This window comes from Eschrichtius robustus, chromosome X (genome assembly GCF_028021215.1).
Source record: "Eschrichtius robustus isolate mEscRob2 chromosome X, mEscRob2.pri, whole genome shotgun sequence".
Taxonomy (NCBI): Eukaryota; Metazoa; Chordata; class Mammalia; order Artiodactyla; family Eschrichtiidae; genus Eschrichtius; species Eschrichtius robustus.
The window spans coordinates 109,109,212-109,126,681 of NC_090845.1; the positions used below are offsets into that span (position 1 = coordinate 109,109,212).

General features: G+C 35.5%; 1 protein-coding gene across 3 annotated transcripts in view; it reads left to right on the top strand.

Annotated features, from left to right (window-relative positions):
- The window catches only part of STAG2 (STAG2 cohesin complex component), a 116,746-nt gene that overhangs the window by 95,558 nt on the left and 3,718 nt on the right, over positions 1–17,470 (top strand). For 2 of the 3 annotated variants that reach the window (XM_068532751.1, XM_068532752.1), the window contains exons 26-33: positions 157–258; positions 2,277–2,425; positions 4,045–4,173; positions 7,819–8,042; positions 10,800–10,989; positions 11,080–11,190; positions 14,611–14,737; positions 15,714–15,791. In XM_068532751.1, coding sequence (XP_068388852.1) covers positions 157–258; positions 2,277–2,425; positions 4,045–4,173; positions 7,819–8,042; positions 10,800–10,989; positions 11,080–11,190; positions 14,611–14,737; positions 15,714–15,791 — 1,110 coding nt within the window. The remainder of the gene's footprint in view (positions 1–156; positions 259–2,276; positions 2,426–4,044; positions 4,174–7,818; positions 8,043–10,799; positions 10,990–11,079; positions 11,191–14,610; positions 14,738–15,713; positions 15,792–17,470) is intronic. The other variant, XM_068532753.1, reaches the window with a different exon arrangement.

Consider the following 17,470-nt stretch of genomic DNA (forward strand, 5'->3'; position numbering starts at 1 on the left):
TAATGAAGTTTTAGTAACATTCTTTCGTGTCTTTGAAGGCATAATTCTAGCCAAATAACATTCTTGTGATATGCTTATGTGACTAACCTAAAATTAGTCTTATTGTCCAATAGTTTTAAGAGACAAAGACCTAATTTGTACAAATTTCTTTTCTAGTATTATAATGACTATGGCGATATCATCAAAGAAACAATGAGTAAAACAAGGCAGATAGACAAAATTCAGTGTGCAAAGACCCTTATTCTCAGTTTGCAACAGGTAAGACATGAAGAGTACCAGGTTTAGGCTAACAAAATAAGCACTTAATAGTTTTCAAGGTAACAGTTGAAAACTGGGCAAAGGATGCAATAGACAGTTCATGAAAGTGGAAATGAAAAATACTCAGTCTCACTAGTAGACATTGTACAAGTGAGATCATTTTTTGCTTTGAGACTGGCAAGATTGGCAAAACCTATAGCCACCTAAGGTATGGGAGAAACAGGTTCTGTCAGCAAGGTATATTGGTTCAACCTTCCTGGCAGGCAGTTTGGCAATATATGTCAAAATTTATAATGTGTATGCCATTTGAGGCAGCAATTCTACTTTTAGAAGTTCATCCACAGTGGTAAATAGGATAAGTTTGCAAAAATGAGTGTAGAAGATTATACATTGCAAAGTTATTTATAATAGCAAGAAATTAGAAAATAATCCAAATGCCTGTCAATAGGATATTAGATGAATATATTGTGTAGTATTTCTCTGCAGTGGCTGTTGTGTAGCGCTTAAAATTGGTGTAGGTCTGTATTCATTAATTTGTAAAGATCTCTACAATATATAGTTTGAGAATAAAAAAAAGATTGCAGTATAGCATCTCTATAAAATTGTGCACATCTCTGTGTACCTATTTGGAAAAAATAATCACCAAAATGTTAGCTGTGGTTAACTTGCTTTGGTAGGTTTCAGGTGAATTTTACTTTATTCTTTGTACATTTGCACATGTATTTTAATGAGCATTTATCAACCTTATAATCAAAATGCACCAGTCATTTTCATTTTGGCAGTGTCAAGGCATGTTTAATTAGGCAAAAATCATTTGCTTTGTTTACTTTTGTCTGTAGAGACCAAATGCATGCAGAACATAACCCAACCCATTTCACTTTGATAAACTTTCTTGCTTTTTAGAGATCTAGGTATGAAAGTTCTTAATTTCATTTGCATATTTTGATATTCTTTATTAAAATTAATAGAATTTAAAAGGTTTTAAAGGCAGCATTTAAATAACTTTTGCTGTAAAATAATAGCTGTTTGCTGTAGAAACTTTAGAAAATATTATAGGAAAACTAGAAAAAATACAACTTATCCTTAATTTTTTTCACTTAACAATGTTTTAATTTTTACCTTCCTAATCTTTTTTATGCCTACATGAAATCTTATTTTACAAAAATAAAAAATCATATTGTGCATTGTCTTGAAATCCTGAATTTTTCCTATTAATAAATCCTGAACACTTTCATGCCGTTAAATACTTTCCTCTGCATTTTTAATGCCTGTGTAGTATTCCATTTTATAGAGGGACTATAATTTAACCAAGATCTCTTCTCGTTTGATGTTGAGGTTTTTTACAATTCTTGCCATTATAAATAGCACTAAGACAAACATTTTTGTACTTATGTATTGTATACAAATATTACTGTTATCATTCCTTTTGGATAAAGTCTGATAATAACAATTACTTACTCAAAGGGCATGAAAATTCTAAAGCTTTCACTACACATTGCCAGATTGCTCTGTAGAAAGAAAGGTTATCTCAGTTTATGTTCCCAGCAGATCAGTGCCCGTTGCACTGTATTCTTAAGTAGTAGCCATTATCTGTTAAAAATCTTGGCAGCTTGATAGTTGAAAGATTGTATTTTGTTTTGCTTTATGATGAAAGTTCTTGATGTGAACATCCATCATTTAAATGTCAATAAGAGCATAGTTGTTAGTTGGTTTCCTTTTTCTTTATATTTTTATATGCTATTTTAATATCCAGTTAATACCGGCAGAAAAGAATTCTGTCATAACTAATCTAAGGAGTTTCTAATGTCAATAACTACCTCTAGTCTGAATATATGAAGTGCTACAATTTTGGTCATTTGTATCATGTTTTTAAAAATCCATGTTTTAGAATGAAGTACAATGCCTTATTTATAGAACATCAAGTATATTTTAAATATAAAATGTAGTATTTTTAAATTAGATGTTAATAATCCATAGTTATTAAAAAACTTTAACGTGCTTTCTTTCTTTCCAAACAGCTTTTTAATGAAATGATACAGGAAAATGGCTATAATTTTGATAGGTCATCCTCAACATTCAGCGGCATAAAAGAACTTGCTCGACGTTTTGCTTTAACTTTTGGACTCGATCAGTTGAAAACGAGAGAGGCCATTGCTATGCTACACAAGTAATTTCCAAATATTTTATTCAGCTCTTCTGTTTGTTAATCATGAAGTTTTTTTTGTATCTTGCTCCTTTGTTTAGAATAACCAAGTTCAATTGATGCTTTATTAATTGTTTACAAATCTGTGGCATGTCTCCTTTCTTAAGAACCAGTTATAGTGCTATCTCTGTTAACACATGAATTGGGACTAAAACACCTTTTATAGAAAAGTCTTTGCTTTAATTAAAACCATACGAAATCTTTATAAATTATGTGAAGAAAAGCAACATATATTCATCAGGTATTATAGAATCTCTTTTAACAGTTTTTGTCGTAATCTCTCTTGCTGGGTAGATAATTTTTTGAGATTTGATTTCTTTGTTTCAAGTTTTCTGTTTCTGGTTCTGTTCTCTATTTTGTAGTGACCTTTTCTCTTGTTTTGAGCCACAATCTTTATTTTGTCTGCATGTTTTCTTTGCCTTATCAAAATTGGAAATCATCTGATTTTATTTTAGGCATGTAATTTAGTGATCAATTATACTTTTAAGTATATTTTAGAGCTCTAACATAACCAACATGTGGTTATTAATACCCTTTATGTCTTTATTGTGGATAAAGAGCCTTGCCTTTGGAGAAGTCAAGAGGCTTGGGCTCTGTTTCATTGAAAGCTCTGTTTTGTGTCTTTTTAAAATTCCTGTTGCTTACTTAATTATGAAGTGTTAAATGTCTCCCTTCAGAAATTGTTCTGCTCTTTGTTAGTCCTATACCTTCCTCAACTTTAATTTACTCTCTCCTTTTCACTTTGCTCTAAAAGTCTCAAATTTCTTTTTATGCCTTTTAATACTTTGGATGAGAATTTTAGGTAATATTTAAGGACCACACATGTAGTAATTATTTTGAGAAGTAATATATTATTTACTTCATATATATATATATAATGTTGGGTAGTTGTCTTGATTAATAGAGGTATTTATTGTTAAATAAATATAAAGTGGGCCCTGAGTGGAGTTTAATTTTTAAACTTTACTCTTCAGTGGGTCATTACAGATAGTCTTGAGTCATTATTTTTAAGTTGATCCTGTGTGTTATAGTTGATCTCCTTTGTGTCTTGAAAAATATAGAAAATGTACTGATCATTATGTGAAAGGATTTGGGTTATTTTCTATGGAAAAGAGAACTGAGGAGAGAATGTAGATATACCAAACCACATTTTAAATAAAGACCAGCTGGTGTGTGTATGTGTGTGTCTGTTTTGTTTTAAAGAAAGTAACAGTTGGGAATTCCCTGGCGGTCCAGTGGTTAGGACTTGGCGCTTTCACTGCTGGGGCGAGGGTTCAGTCCCTGGTCGGGGAACTAAGATCCTGCAAGCTACGTGGCGCAGCATGCCCCCCACTCCCCCCCCCCCACCGGCCAAAAAATAAAAATAAAAACCAAAACAAACAGTAAAAGTGGCATCAAATGTAAATATATTTGCTCATTCTCGCACTATAGCCTCCTTATTCTCTCTATTCCTCAGATTAAATGCATGACAAGGGAAACATCTTAGTAGTGGGATGAAAGTATAGAGAAATTCCCTAAGTTATTCAATTTTGTATTGTAGTCCTTTAAATATTTGTCTTTTTTTGTTGTTGTTTTTGTTGCAGAGATGGCATAGAATTTGCTTTTAAAGAGCCTAATCCACAAGGAGAGAGCCATCCACCTTTAAATTTGGCATTTCTTGATATTCTCAGTGAATTTTCTTCTAAACTACTTCGACAAGACAAAAGAACAGTGTATGTATTTGCTAGAAATACTCCATTTAATTTTGTTTTGGAATTCTTAAAGATTAATTGTTATACTCGGTTTCCCTCTCAGATTAGATTAGATTTGTAGGATTGCATTAATGCACAAAAAACTTTATACTTCAGAAATTTTATAATTTAAGGATTATAACTGTTTTATGCATAATACTCCATTTTAATTCTGTGAGTTCCCCTTACAGTGTAGTTGTGGCTTTAGAGGTGTAACTGGAATGCTTTGTGTATTCCTATTTGAGTTCTTGGCTCAGCCTAACTAAGGAAGGAGCATTTAACAGATAATAATATCGCTGATCCATCAGGAGCATCTTAGTCTGTGTCCTGAGCCGTGACTACACTGGAAAGTAGAAGTCCCCCTCTTTTATCTTTGTACTTTAACTACAAGTCCTGTTCTCAACAGGCCATTTAAACAGGATACTTTTATGGTTTGGTCTTCTAAAATGGTGACTTACGTTCTAAGAGAGCCCAACAAATGGAATTAAAGTCTCAAAATCTTCTTTCATCTCTTCCACCCCCACCCCCCAACCCCGGGCTTTGAGGTATAAAAAGACAGAAGAATATGAATAACTCATAGGTAATGTCTTCTGAAAGCCCACCAGTATTTTGCTTTTAAAGACTGTATAGATCTTGGGGACTTCCTGGTGGTCCAGTGGTTAAGACTTCACCTTCCACTGCCGGGGGTGCAGGTTCAGTCCCTGGTTGGGGAGCTAAGATCCCACATGCCTCGCGGCCAAAAAACCAAAACATAAAAAAGAAGCAGTATTGTAACAAATTCAATAAAGACTTTAAAAATGGTCCACGTCAAAAAGTCTTTAAAAAGAAAACATTGTATAGATATTATATGAAATTCTAAAGCAGACAAAACGGTGATAGAAATCACAATAGTGGTTAACTTCTTGGGGTTGGGGAGACTGAATGGGAAAAGGGATACAGGGTACTCTGTAGGGTCATGGGAATGTCCTGTATCTTGATAGGTGTATGGGTTACATGGCTGCATTCATTTGCAAAACTGATCCAACTTTACTGTTAATTTCTGTGCATTTTATTATATATAAATTTATCCCAGTTAAAAATTGCATTGAGGAATTACCTGGTGGTCCAGTGGTTAGGACGCCACGCTTTCAGTGCCAAGGGTCCGGGTTCAATCCCTGGTCAGGGGACTAAGGTTCCACAAGCTGTGCAGTGCGCCCCCCCGCCCCGCCCCCCCAAATTGCATTGACACTATTAATTAGAGAAATAAAAATTAAAACAATAAAGACAAACATTTCTCACTTAGCACATTAGCAAAACTTAAGACGTCTGATAACACCAAGTATTGCCAAGGATGTGGAGCAATAGAGGCTTTTATACATTGCTGGTGGCAGAGTAAATTGGTACAAGACCACTTTGGAGATATTTGGCAATGTCTAGTAAAGTTTAAGATTCTCCCTACCTCATGATCCAGTAATTCCATTCATAGGTAGATACCCTAGGGGAACTCTTACACATGTGTAGAAGGATAACTATTAAAGTATTTGACTGTTGTATTGTTTGAATAGGGAAAAACTCAAAACTGACTAAACATCTGTCAACTAGAAAATGGTATCAATAGATTAATATACAATGGAATACTATACAGTGGTCAAAATGGTTAGATTTTTAAAAAGTAAACACAATTCCTTAATTTCATTAAAAACCCATTTAATTGTTCAAATTTCTAGTATCAGATGTCATCAATGACTTTTATTTGATTGAATTGGGATTGAAATAAGATTCACACAATCCAATTGATCTGCTTTTAAAATCTTAAAAAATTTTTTCAAGTTTATTGAGCTGTAATTGACACATAAAATTGTAATATATTTAAAGTATACAACATGATGATTTCATATACATTGTGGAAGGATTCCCATAATCAAGTCAATTAACATATTTATCACCTCACATATTTACCAGTTTTTTGATCAGAACACTTAAGCTCTACTCTTTTAGCAAATTTCAATTATATGGTACTATTTAAGTACACAGTATCATCAACTGTAGCCACCATGTTATACATTAGACCCTCAGATCTCGTTCATCTTAAAAAAATTTTTTTTTCTGACTTCATTGAGATATAGTTGACATATAATACTGTGTAAGTTTGAGGTGTACAACATGTTGATTTGATACACTTACATTATTGGAAAATGATTGCCACCATAGTGTTAGCTGACGTCACTCTTCCAAAATGGTTAGATTTTAAAATTATAATGTTGAGTGCAAAAAGCTAAGTACAAAATGGTGCTATGATGTTTACAGACAAGTAGGTATTGAAACATTACAAATGGGGACAAAAAATAGCAAGTTCAGGTTAATGGCAACCTCTGTGGCTGGAAAGAGGACAAAGGGAAATAGCATCAGGGAGGGCTACTTATCTGGAATGTTCTGTTAAGCTTTGTGGTGGATACATAGTTGTAAATCTCTCAACTAGTGAGTATATTTTGGCTCAGACTGCACATCTTGTGTCAGGCTGGTAAGTTCTCAGACTAATAGCCAACTTCCAGACCACACTTTGATGAGTACTGTACTACTGTGTGTAGCTGAAATATATTTACAATATATACAACTAACACTAAGCAGTATGTTTGTAACTCATCTCTCCTATCCTTTCTCTTATGGTGTTCAAAACTGGTAATTCTGAATTGATTCGAATTAGCCATTATTATGACAGCAAAATTTGGTTTGCACTTTACAGTTAGTTGATGAAACTTGTGTGAAGCATAATTTACACAATAAAGCACTGAACTCTTAGTGTCAAAAGCCTGGGATTTGAATCATGGTTTGGTTATACTGCTTTCTCATTTTTATGACCATGGATATATTACTTAACTTTTCTTATCCTTTCTCTCCTTATCTGTCAAATGGGGAGAATGTCTCCCTCACAAGACTGTAAGAGTAAAGTTAAAGAACCCAAGAGGAAAATGCCTAGCACACAGTAGTCACACAAATGTTAGTTGATTTTTGATTGCTATATTATATATGTCATAAAATCCTTGTGATACTTGAATCCAAGGGTAGATGTATGACTTCCATCAGGCTGAAAATATTGTGCAGGTAGGGACCATATCTGATTGACCTCTGTATCTATCCCCATTGCCTGGGACATAGATGCTCAACAAGTAATAAGCTGAAATGCTATGAATTATTTCATTTAATGTGAGAATCTTGATAGAGACAAAATTGTTCATCAATGTACTGATGAGTCTTAGATTGAGTAGTGAAGTAATATGCCTATGCTCACACAGCTAGGGGTTGGTAGAACTGGGACTAGAACCCAAGTTGTGTAATTTTTAAATCCAATTCTCTTTCCAGAAATATGACTCAGGTTTGTTCTTCTAACAGAGGACTTGTAAAAGTTAGGATAGAACAGAGACGTCTCGAGAAAGAGAACACTAATAATCCTTCAGTTGTTACTGTATGCTTTGAGGAAATGTAGACCCATCAACCATTATTTTCATTCTAATTTACTTTTTATTTAACTCTCATTAAATCATTGTATGTTCCATTATAGTGTGTGAGCCTATAGGAATAAACAAAAAGGAAAAAAAAAGCTATGTCAATTTAATGTATCAAAGCTAATGGTTTCTACTCCTTTTTAAGGTATGTTTACTTGGAAAAGTTCATGACCTTTCAGATGTCACTCCGAAGAGAAGATGTGTGGCTTCCACTGATGTCATACCGAAATTCTTTGCTAGCTGGTGGTGATGATGACACCATGTCAGTCATTAGTGGAATCAGCAGTCGGGGGTCAACTGTGCGGAGTAAAAAATCAAAGCCATCTACAGGAAAACGGAAAGTGGTTGAAGGCATGCAGCTTGCACTCAGTAAGAGTATAGTTTATTCTCTTTATATTTGTCCTTTATGATTACCGTAAACCTTAATGACTGAATTGTCATTAAGGGTCACCTTATTTTTAAATTTGAGATATGTGTTGTTAAATAATATCTTGAACAATGTGTCCTCCAATTATGTGTACATGTACTGTTCTAAGCATTTTACATACATAAATGCAGTTCTTACAACTCTTTAGGTACATACTCATTTTTCAAATGTGAAAGCTGGTACGGAGAAGTTAACCTAAGTAACTTTTCCCTAAGGTCACACCGATATTAAGTAGCAGAGCCAGGCAGTCTCACTCTAGAGCACCTGCTTTATTTTTTTCAATTTTATTTTATTTTATTTATTTATTTATGGCTGTGCTGGGTCTCCATCTCTGTGCGAGGGTCCTCTCTAGCTGCGGCAAGCGGGGGCCACTCTTCATCGCGGTGCGCGGGCCTCTCACCATTGCGGCCTCTCTTGTTGCGGAGCGCAGGCTCCAGACGCGCAGGCTCAGCAATTGTGGCTCACGGGCCCAGCCGCTCCGCGGCACGCGGGATCCTCCCAGACCAGGGCTCGAACCCGTGTCCCCTGCATTGGCAGGCAGATTCTCAACCACTGCGCCACCAGGGAAGCCCTAGAGCACCTGCTTTTAAATCACTGCACTATACTCTATGTATAGGGATATGGACTCAATATTTTAGAGCTAATCATTACCTAAGAGATCAAATCATCTAGTTTAAGTGGTGCAACAGATTCAGAGAGGTCCCAACTTTTGAATTTCTGTGAAGAAGAGCATTAATCATAAAGAACTTGATAGAAATACAAGTTGCTGTCTATAATCTTAGGGTTAAGAATACATTATGACACTTGAATCTCTTGGACTCTTAGTACTCCAGGGTTGGTTCAAAATGGGTCTGGGAACTTTTTTCCTCTCCTTAGGAAACTTTAAACAAATTAGCATAGTTGCCAAAATTTGCTCCAGCTGTTATTCCTGAGTAACAAACTACCCCCAAAACTTACGACATAGCAGGGACATGATGTCTGGTGCTTCCGCTAGGAATACTCAAAGGCTGGTGACGGGAATCATACGGAGGCATCTGCATTTACAGATGTATCTGATACTGGCTGTCAGCTGGGACCTCAGCGGGATTGTCTGCCAGGACCACCTTACACATGTCCTTTCCATGTGGCTATTTGGCTTCCTCACAGCATGTGACTGGGCTCCAAGAGCAACTGTCTCAAGAGACAAGAACTCTGGAAGCTGCCATTTTCTTAAGGCCAGGAATTGGCATAGCATAACTTCCATCATATTCTATGGACCAAGCAATCACAGGGCACAGATTCAAGGGAATGGGACATCATCCCCCACCTGTTAATGTGAGGAGTGTCAAAGATTTGGGGGCCATATTTTAATTTTATTTATTTTTTTAGGGGCCATATTGTTAAATTGCCACATGGATTAATGGTTTTAGTACTTTTTGTCCAATAATATAAATGCATAAACTTGTAACTTGTAACTTAAACTTGTAACTTAGATTTGGACTTGATTGGTCATATAGTCCCAACATCCCAGTCTGTGGAGAAATATCTCTTACAGTGTCCCTGACCAGTTAAAATAGTTAGGGCTTGATAGCAAGTTAAAATAAAATTTCCTTTTTTTAAAGGAGTTTTTTGTTTGTTTGTTTGTTTTTGTTTTTTAAATTTATTTATTTATTTTTATTTTTGGCTGTGTTGGGTCTTCGTTTCTGTGCTAGGGCTTTCTCTAGTTGTGGCAAGCGGGGGCCACTCACTGTCGCGGCCTCTCTTGTTGCGGAGCACAGGCTCCAGACGCGCAGGCTCAGTAGTTGTGGCTCACGAGCCTGGTTGCTCCAGCGGCATGTGGGATCTTCCCAGACCAGGGCTCGAACCCGTGTCCCCTGCATTGGCAGGCAGATTCTCAACCATTGCGCCACCAGGGAAGCCCAAAATTTCCTTTTTTTAAATAGAAAAGTTATCAAATTAAAAGATGTATTCCCTGCATGCCACTATAAATTTTAAAACGTTCTGAACCTCTAACTCACCTGGTCTACACAGTTAACCTCCTAAGTGGCCTGTTTGCTTACTAGTCTTTATATTCTTAAGTCCACCCTCCACACTACCACTACATACTTTGTCTAAAACATGTAACTCACCACATTGCTTCCCGTAAAACCTTCAGCAGTAGTTCCTGTCACCTTAGCACAGCTTATAAGACTTTGCATAAATTGATACCTGTCTCTTTATTCAGCCTTACCTTTTGCTGTCTACTCCAGGAGTACTAAACTCTTAGTTTGAACCATATGAAATTACCATTTTTGCAGGTCAAAAATTGCTGAATATCAGCAAATTAGTATGGTTCAGTCATTGTTGTTTCATGCCTCGGTGCTTTTGCTTATGTCCTCCCCCCTGCCTAGGAGACTTCACAGTCCACACAGTATCTACTGTAGTCAGAAGTAACTTCTGGGTAGCTGGCTCTGATCCCTCTCATTGTTCCCATTCTACCTGTGCTTCCCTCTCTTTTAGCACTTACCACACTGTGTTATAATTGCCTGTGTTTTCTTTTTCCACATCTAGGCTGTAAAGGTATGGCAGGGACTGCACCTTACACACCTTTGTATCCTTCTGTTCCAAGCTCTAGCATGTGGAAAGCAAACAGATGTTTTTTGACCTGAACACATTGTATCAGACACTTGGTTAATCAAAATTAGTGACTGAACTTCATTGCTGTTAATTTTCTTCCTCAGCTGAAGAAAGCAGTAGTAGTGACAGTATGTGGCTAAGCAGAGAACAAACACTGCACACCCCAGTTATGATGCAGACACCACAACTCACCTCAACAATTATGAGAGAGCCTAAAAGATTACGACCTGAGGACAGTTTCATGAGTGTCTATCCAATGCAGACTGAACATCATCAAACTCCTCTTGATTATAAGTAAGTACATTTGATCATTTTCTGTACTATAACTTTATTAATTACATAGAAAAAAGTTAAGTTAAAAGAAGAATAAAATTCTCCTTGAAGCACGCAGGTAACATGGATGTTAGCTCAAAGACAACAAGAGGAAGCAAGGCAACAGCAGGAGAGAGCAGCAATGAGCTATGTTAAACTGCGAACTAATCTTCAGCATGCCATGTAAGTGAGAGTGCCTTATTGTCTGAGTACAGGAAGTTCACTAATTCATTTTAACATATTTTAATGTGTGCCTTATCTAAAAATTTCAGCAAACTCTCTAGAGTAACTAAGCTGAAATAATCAAGGAACTAAAAATTGGTCTTTCCAACAGAAAAAAAAAACTTTTAAAGTTAAATATTAACTAGTTAGCTAAAGGACTGATCGTAGGTTGATCTGTTGGAAAAGTTTAAATATGAATCCTTGTTTATTTTGGTACACAGAACTATAGCTAAAAATTCAGTTTTGTTACATCTTAATTGATCCCTACCTTAGTTCAGGCCCTCATCTCTCACCTGAACTATTATATTAGCTTTCTAACTCGTTTTCTTCCCTCAAATCTCCCATTTATCCTCTCACCAGCCCCTTCCCTCACTCCCCTCACCACCACTCCATCATTCACACTGCCATCAAGAATTGCTGTTCTAGAATAAAAATCTGATAATGTAACTCTTTTCCTTAAAACCTTTCCATGGATCCCCATTGCCTGCAAGATACAGTTCAAACTCCTTAGCTCATGGCATGCAAGATCTTTCTAAATATGGCCCCCGCCTACATTTTAGTATCATATCCTATTCCCTGGCAACTGGTAAAATCATCATAAAAGAACAAGCTCAGGTGTCACCTTATGTGAAGCTGTGGTGTCATCTATGCTCCCATAACACTATGTATACTCCTATTTCTTATAGCACTTACCACATTGTATTGTAATTTGTTTATGAATTTGTCCCTTTCTCTAGACTGTGAGCTCCTTAAGGGCAGGGACCTCTTTCTTTCTTTCTCTTTTTTTAATTGAAGTATAGTTGATGTACAATATTATATAAGTTACAGGTGTACAATTTAGTGATTCACAGGTTTTAAGGTTATACTCCATTTATAGTTATTATAAAATATTGGCATTTCCCTGTGTTGTACAATATATCCTTGTAGCTTATTTTTACATAATAGTTTGTACCACTTAATAGGGACTACTTTCGTTTCCTGTTAGTGCTCAGCACATTAAAAAGTACTAAGTAAATGTTCATTGAATGAGTAAATGTCCAATGCTAAAAAAAATTGTAGTTTAATTTTCAAATACTTTGTTTTTACTGGAATCTGTATGAGAGTTTTATAAATCTTTATTAGCTTTGGCTCCAAAAGAAATGGCATATAAGCAGTCTTTAGATGACTGGTACAAAGGGGGAAGATCTGATGATTCTGATTAAGTTTTTTAGTTTGAAAGCTTTGTATTTGTAATATAATGTGGTATATGTTTTAATGCTGGGAGATAATAATTGTTACCTTTTTTAAATTTATATTTTGTTTTATTTTATTGGTTTTTGAATGATGAGAATTTTACCTATATTTCTTAAGAAATGATCATTTACCACATGAGTGGTAGTCTATTTAAATTCACTTTAGTTATCTGTAGTGGTGTTAAGAACCTCTACAGACAAGGTATACTTTATCACATCTATAGATTCTGATCCGAGTATGTCTAATATGGTCATTCTCTATACTATCCCTTGATTCTGTCCCCTATTCTGTTTCTATAGCCACATTCCCTTTAATATATGTTCTTATTTCATGCTGAATTCAACAAGTGATTTCTTAGCTTCTGACCAGTCACCAGTCCAAACACTTCAGAATTCTGCCATGCAATCATTTGGTCCTTAATGTCTCCCCTGAAAACTTTCCCACTGGTGCCCAAGATCTTCCACAGCATCTCATTACTCAGTACCATTTATCATTATTCTTTTGTTTGTAGATTGATGGATTAACTTTTTTTCTTCAAGTTTTATGGAGATAAAATTGACATACAGCACTGTATAAGTTTAAGATGCACAGCATAATGATGTGACTTACATACATCCTGAAATGATGACCACAATAAGTTTAGTGAACATCCATCGTCTCATATAGATACAATGTTTGTAGTTAGTTTTAATTCTTCTTAGAGATAAACTTCCTCAGGTGACTAAGAAATTATCCCAGTTAAATAATTATTATTAGAAGATCCTTTTGGTTGTTGTACCATAAGTGTTCTGTTGCCTGAGACTTTAAAATATTTTTGTTTTACAACAATTGTTCTGTAATGGTATCTGCCCTATAACTGAAAACACTTCCAAATTCTCCCTCCCTCTCTCTCTCTCTCTCTCTCATAGTTTGTATCACATATATCTTTCTTATACTTAAAATGAAGTGCTGAATGAATTTCTGTTTTTCTATAATATATGGTCCCCAAAGCACACATATCCCCTTCACAGTTGCCTCCACCAAATATAGTAAAATTGTCACTTACTATCCAGAACTCTTGGGAAATAGGGACCATTGTCAACATATTTGTCCAGGTAGTTTGGACTAGACATCACGTCTTGCTATCTTTATCTTTTAAGACTCAACATGGTATCGTGTAAATTGTAAGCAAGCATTCAATAAATAATTGATTTTTGAGGTGGAATCTTTAAGTGAGTGAGAAAAGAAGGAAATGTTAGCCAAACTGGGGAATAAGAAGTCACCCTCAATTTCACTATTATGTTGACTCTTTTATGCTGATCTGGGCTAATTTGTGAACTTGAAATTTGAGTTTTTTCCTTTTAATAATGTGATAACAGAATTTTTGGTCTTAATTTTTATTTTACTTTTCTATATATGTCTCAGTTTTGAGTTTTATAGGATACAGAATGCAAGTTTCAGCATAAATGTTGCTCATTTCTTCCTGAAGGAGAATTAATCTCTTCTTTCAGTATATCTTTATAACACTAGAGGCATATTTCTCTTGAAATATTTATCACACTTTGTCATAATTAATTATCTCTGTTTCCCAGAGTAGACTGTGAGCTCCTTGAGGGCAGGAACCATGTCTTATTCATCTTTGATTTTGCATCCATAGGACACAGTAGAAGCCTGGCACATAGTAGGCACTGTGTGAATGAGTGAGTGAGTGCCTGGTACATTTTAGGTACTGAGTGAGTGAGTGAGTGATGGGTAAAATTAACATTATATGTTCATGAAAATATATGTATTCTGAAAATGCCATTTCTTTGGTCTCTGTTTTATACTTGTTTATTAATTTGTACCCTGCCTACTTTCAAAAAGGATTTGAGGTATCTTGTCTGTTCCCATGTGGGAAATTCTCATTGAGCTTCTAAATGGGATATCAGAACTATCAAGCTAAATATATTGAAGTAATATCGAAAAAACATAACTCCTTAGCATTTTTAGACAAGTGAACATTGGGGTTTTGACATCATTGATGACATGATCAATGCCTAATCATTTTCCCTGACCTTTAATTCCATCATTTTCCATTACACTTGAATAGACAGAGCCACATAGTTGCTGCCAGTATATTAATAGTCACAACTTTGGTTCAGATCTTGACCTTGTTTTGTATTTCTCTAGTCGGCGTGGTACAAGCCTAATGGAAGATGATGAGGAGCCAATTGTTGAAGATGTTATGATGTCCTCAGAAGGGAGGATTGAAGATCTTAATGAGGGGATGGATTTCGACACCATGGATATAGACTTGGTAAGATACAATGATTCTGTAGGATTTTCTATTTAGATTTTTTGGAAATTAAGTTGGATATTTACTAGAGAGAAATACTTGCTATGAAAAGTAAGTTTTGCAAAATTCTTAAATAAAATAGTTGCCAGGAGTTTAGATACGTGAGAAGGGATTGAGGAAGAGGGTGAGGTTAGTGGGGGGTGTTAGGACCTAATTTAAGATGATGAACTTTCAGATTAATTTAGGAATACATAGATTTAAAGGATTTTTTTTGCTTAATAGTGTACTAAGTATAATATCACCTTATAATTTGCCATCTTTTTACCATTATCAGAATAATACATTGTTAATATGATCTACCCTGTTATTGAGATCAACTTCCATATCAGATAATAAAGTAAAATACTTAAACTTGGAAATTTAATATATATGAGGGTATATTCTTTGATAATTACATCATATATACAATTAGGACTTTACTGTATACAGAATGCTTGTACATATTTCATTTTGCCACACAGCTCATTCAGCTTTGTGAGGTAGGTTGAAAGCATTGAGGATATTGAAGCTTAGACAGCCTATCCAAGGAGACAAAACTAGTAAGCAGTAAAGCTGAGACTCATTATAAGCCAGGTCTTCTGATTCCATTTCTCAGTATACCTTGGTGTATTCTCCTTAAAGGGAAGAAATAATTAAATATGGCTTCTCTTCAGAATAGCGTAATTCAGTATCTTGAAAGTTGAGAGAGACATTTTTAAAGTAAAACAAAAAATTGGTTTTCCAGTTTTCATCTTTAAGAATAATTTTCCATGAATGAATTGGTTTTGCATGTTTAAACAGTCTGTAGTTTGAATATATAGAATTTGAAATATTGTAGGGTACAATTGCAATTACATGGACCATGTGAACACTTAATGATAATTTCAATATTTTCAGTTACTGTTTGGCTTATTATAGATATGACAATTGTCAACTAACTTCCTTTTTTCTCCCTTAGCCACCATCAAAGAACAGACGAGAGAGAACAGAACTTAAGCCTGATTTCTTTGATCCAGCTTCAATTATGGATGAATCAGTAGGTTTAATTTAAATATGCCTCAAGATTATAAAATCAAAAGTAATAGGCAGTCCCTAAGTCTGAGGTTGAAGAGCTGGGACGATACATTGAGAATGGATAAAAACAACTGGACAGGAGGAAAAGAGGCAGGCAGGAAGGATTTCGGGGTAGGGTTGGGGAGGGGTTATGCAGTGGTGGTAACAGATTCAAAGTGCCTTTGAATCCCTGGCCAACTGGGACGTGATATGTTAAGGAATTTGGACTTTTCCTGTAGGCTTGAGTTACGTATTGAAGGATTTTGAATGAGGGAGCAGCATGATCAGAATTGTGTTTCAGAAAGATTTCCTTGGATAGGATGAATGAGAAGAAAAATAATCATAATAGTCATAATCATAATATGAAGGCATGGTGAAAAATAGAACTTGAACAGAGGCTTTGGTAATAAAGATAAGGGGATTGAGATAATTGGTTATTGCTAGGTATTGTCAATTCTGTTTCTTCTATCAGTCCCTTTTACCATGTTCTCCCTGAGAATGCCTTGGTTCAAATCTTATAGTTTCTCTCAGACACGCTATGCTCTTTCATGACTCCATGACCTTGTAAAAGCTTTTCTCTCTGTCAGAATTGCCCCTTTCCTTTTCCTCGTAGTGAATTCTTTCTTCAGTAGTCAGTTTGGACATTACCTGCGGAGTTTTTCCTAACCTTTTTAGATAGATACTTTATTCTCAGTTCCCATAACACTTTGTATATACTTCTATTTTGATAACTACCAGATTGGTGTAGTGAAATAAGATATTACACTTCACTCAATAGACTGAACTCCAGGCAGTGAAGATTTTATTCATTTTGAGTTTTGCCTAGCTTAGTAGGTGTTTAGTTTTATTTGTCAAATTAATAAATCGGTTAAGTGCCCTTCTATCTCACTTTTCAGTGTCTACCCATTTATGCTCCTTCTTTCTAACACCTCCTGCCTCACGTGACTGTTGTATCATCCTCTGAGGCCTGCCTTCTGTGCCCCTATCTCTGCCATTCTCTCCTTGCCCTCTTCTTGCCTCATATCTGCTTTCAGATAGCTCTTGGAAGAATTTTGACAAACTAACTCATGCTAACATATTTATATTAATAAGGCCAGCTATTTGAGCTAAAAGACAAATATTTCATAGATCAGCGGGTATAGAAATCTTTGGACAAGCCACCTTGGGATCCTTTAAACCAGTGTTTCTCAATCTCTAAGGTGCATATGAATCATCTGGAGATCTTATTAAAATGTAGGTTCTGCTTTAGTAGGTCCGAAGTGTGGCCTGACATTCTGCATCTCTAACAAGACCGTAATTTGAGTTACCTAGGTGACCTAGGCCTACCCTTAAGTCTGTAGTTTAAGTGCCTATTGAAGTATGTGGTTTCCCTTATAATCTAGCAGTATGTATCTTCCAGTTCGTTAAATAAAACATTTAGGTAGTGATTGTGATGAGGAATAAAAGAGGATCTTTTCAAGCAGATATGATGAAATGCATTAATTCCGCAGTTTATCGAGTTGGAAATTGGTACTAAAATGAATAAGATGCTCCCCCTGCTCTCAAGGGGTTTGTATTCTAGTCCAACTGTACTATCACTTTGAGGTGAAAAGGGATGGAAGCTAGTATTTGAAAACTTTTGTGCCTGACACTATGCTAGGCATGATTTAGTTTGATCTAATC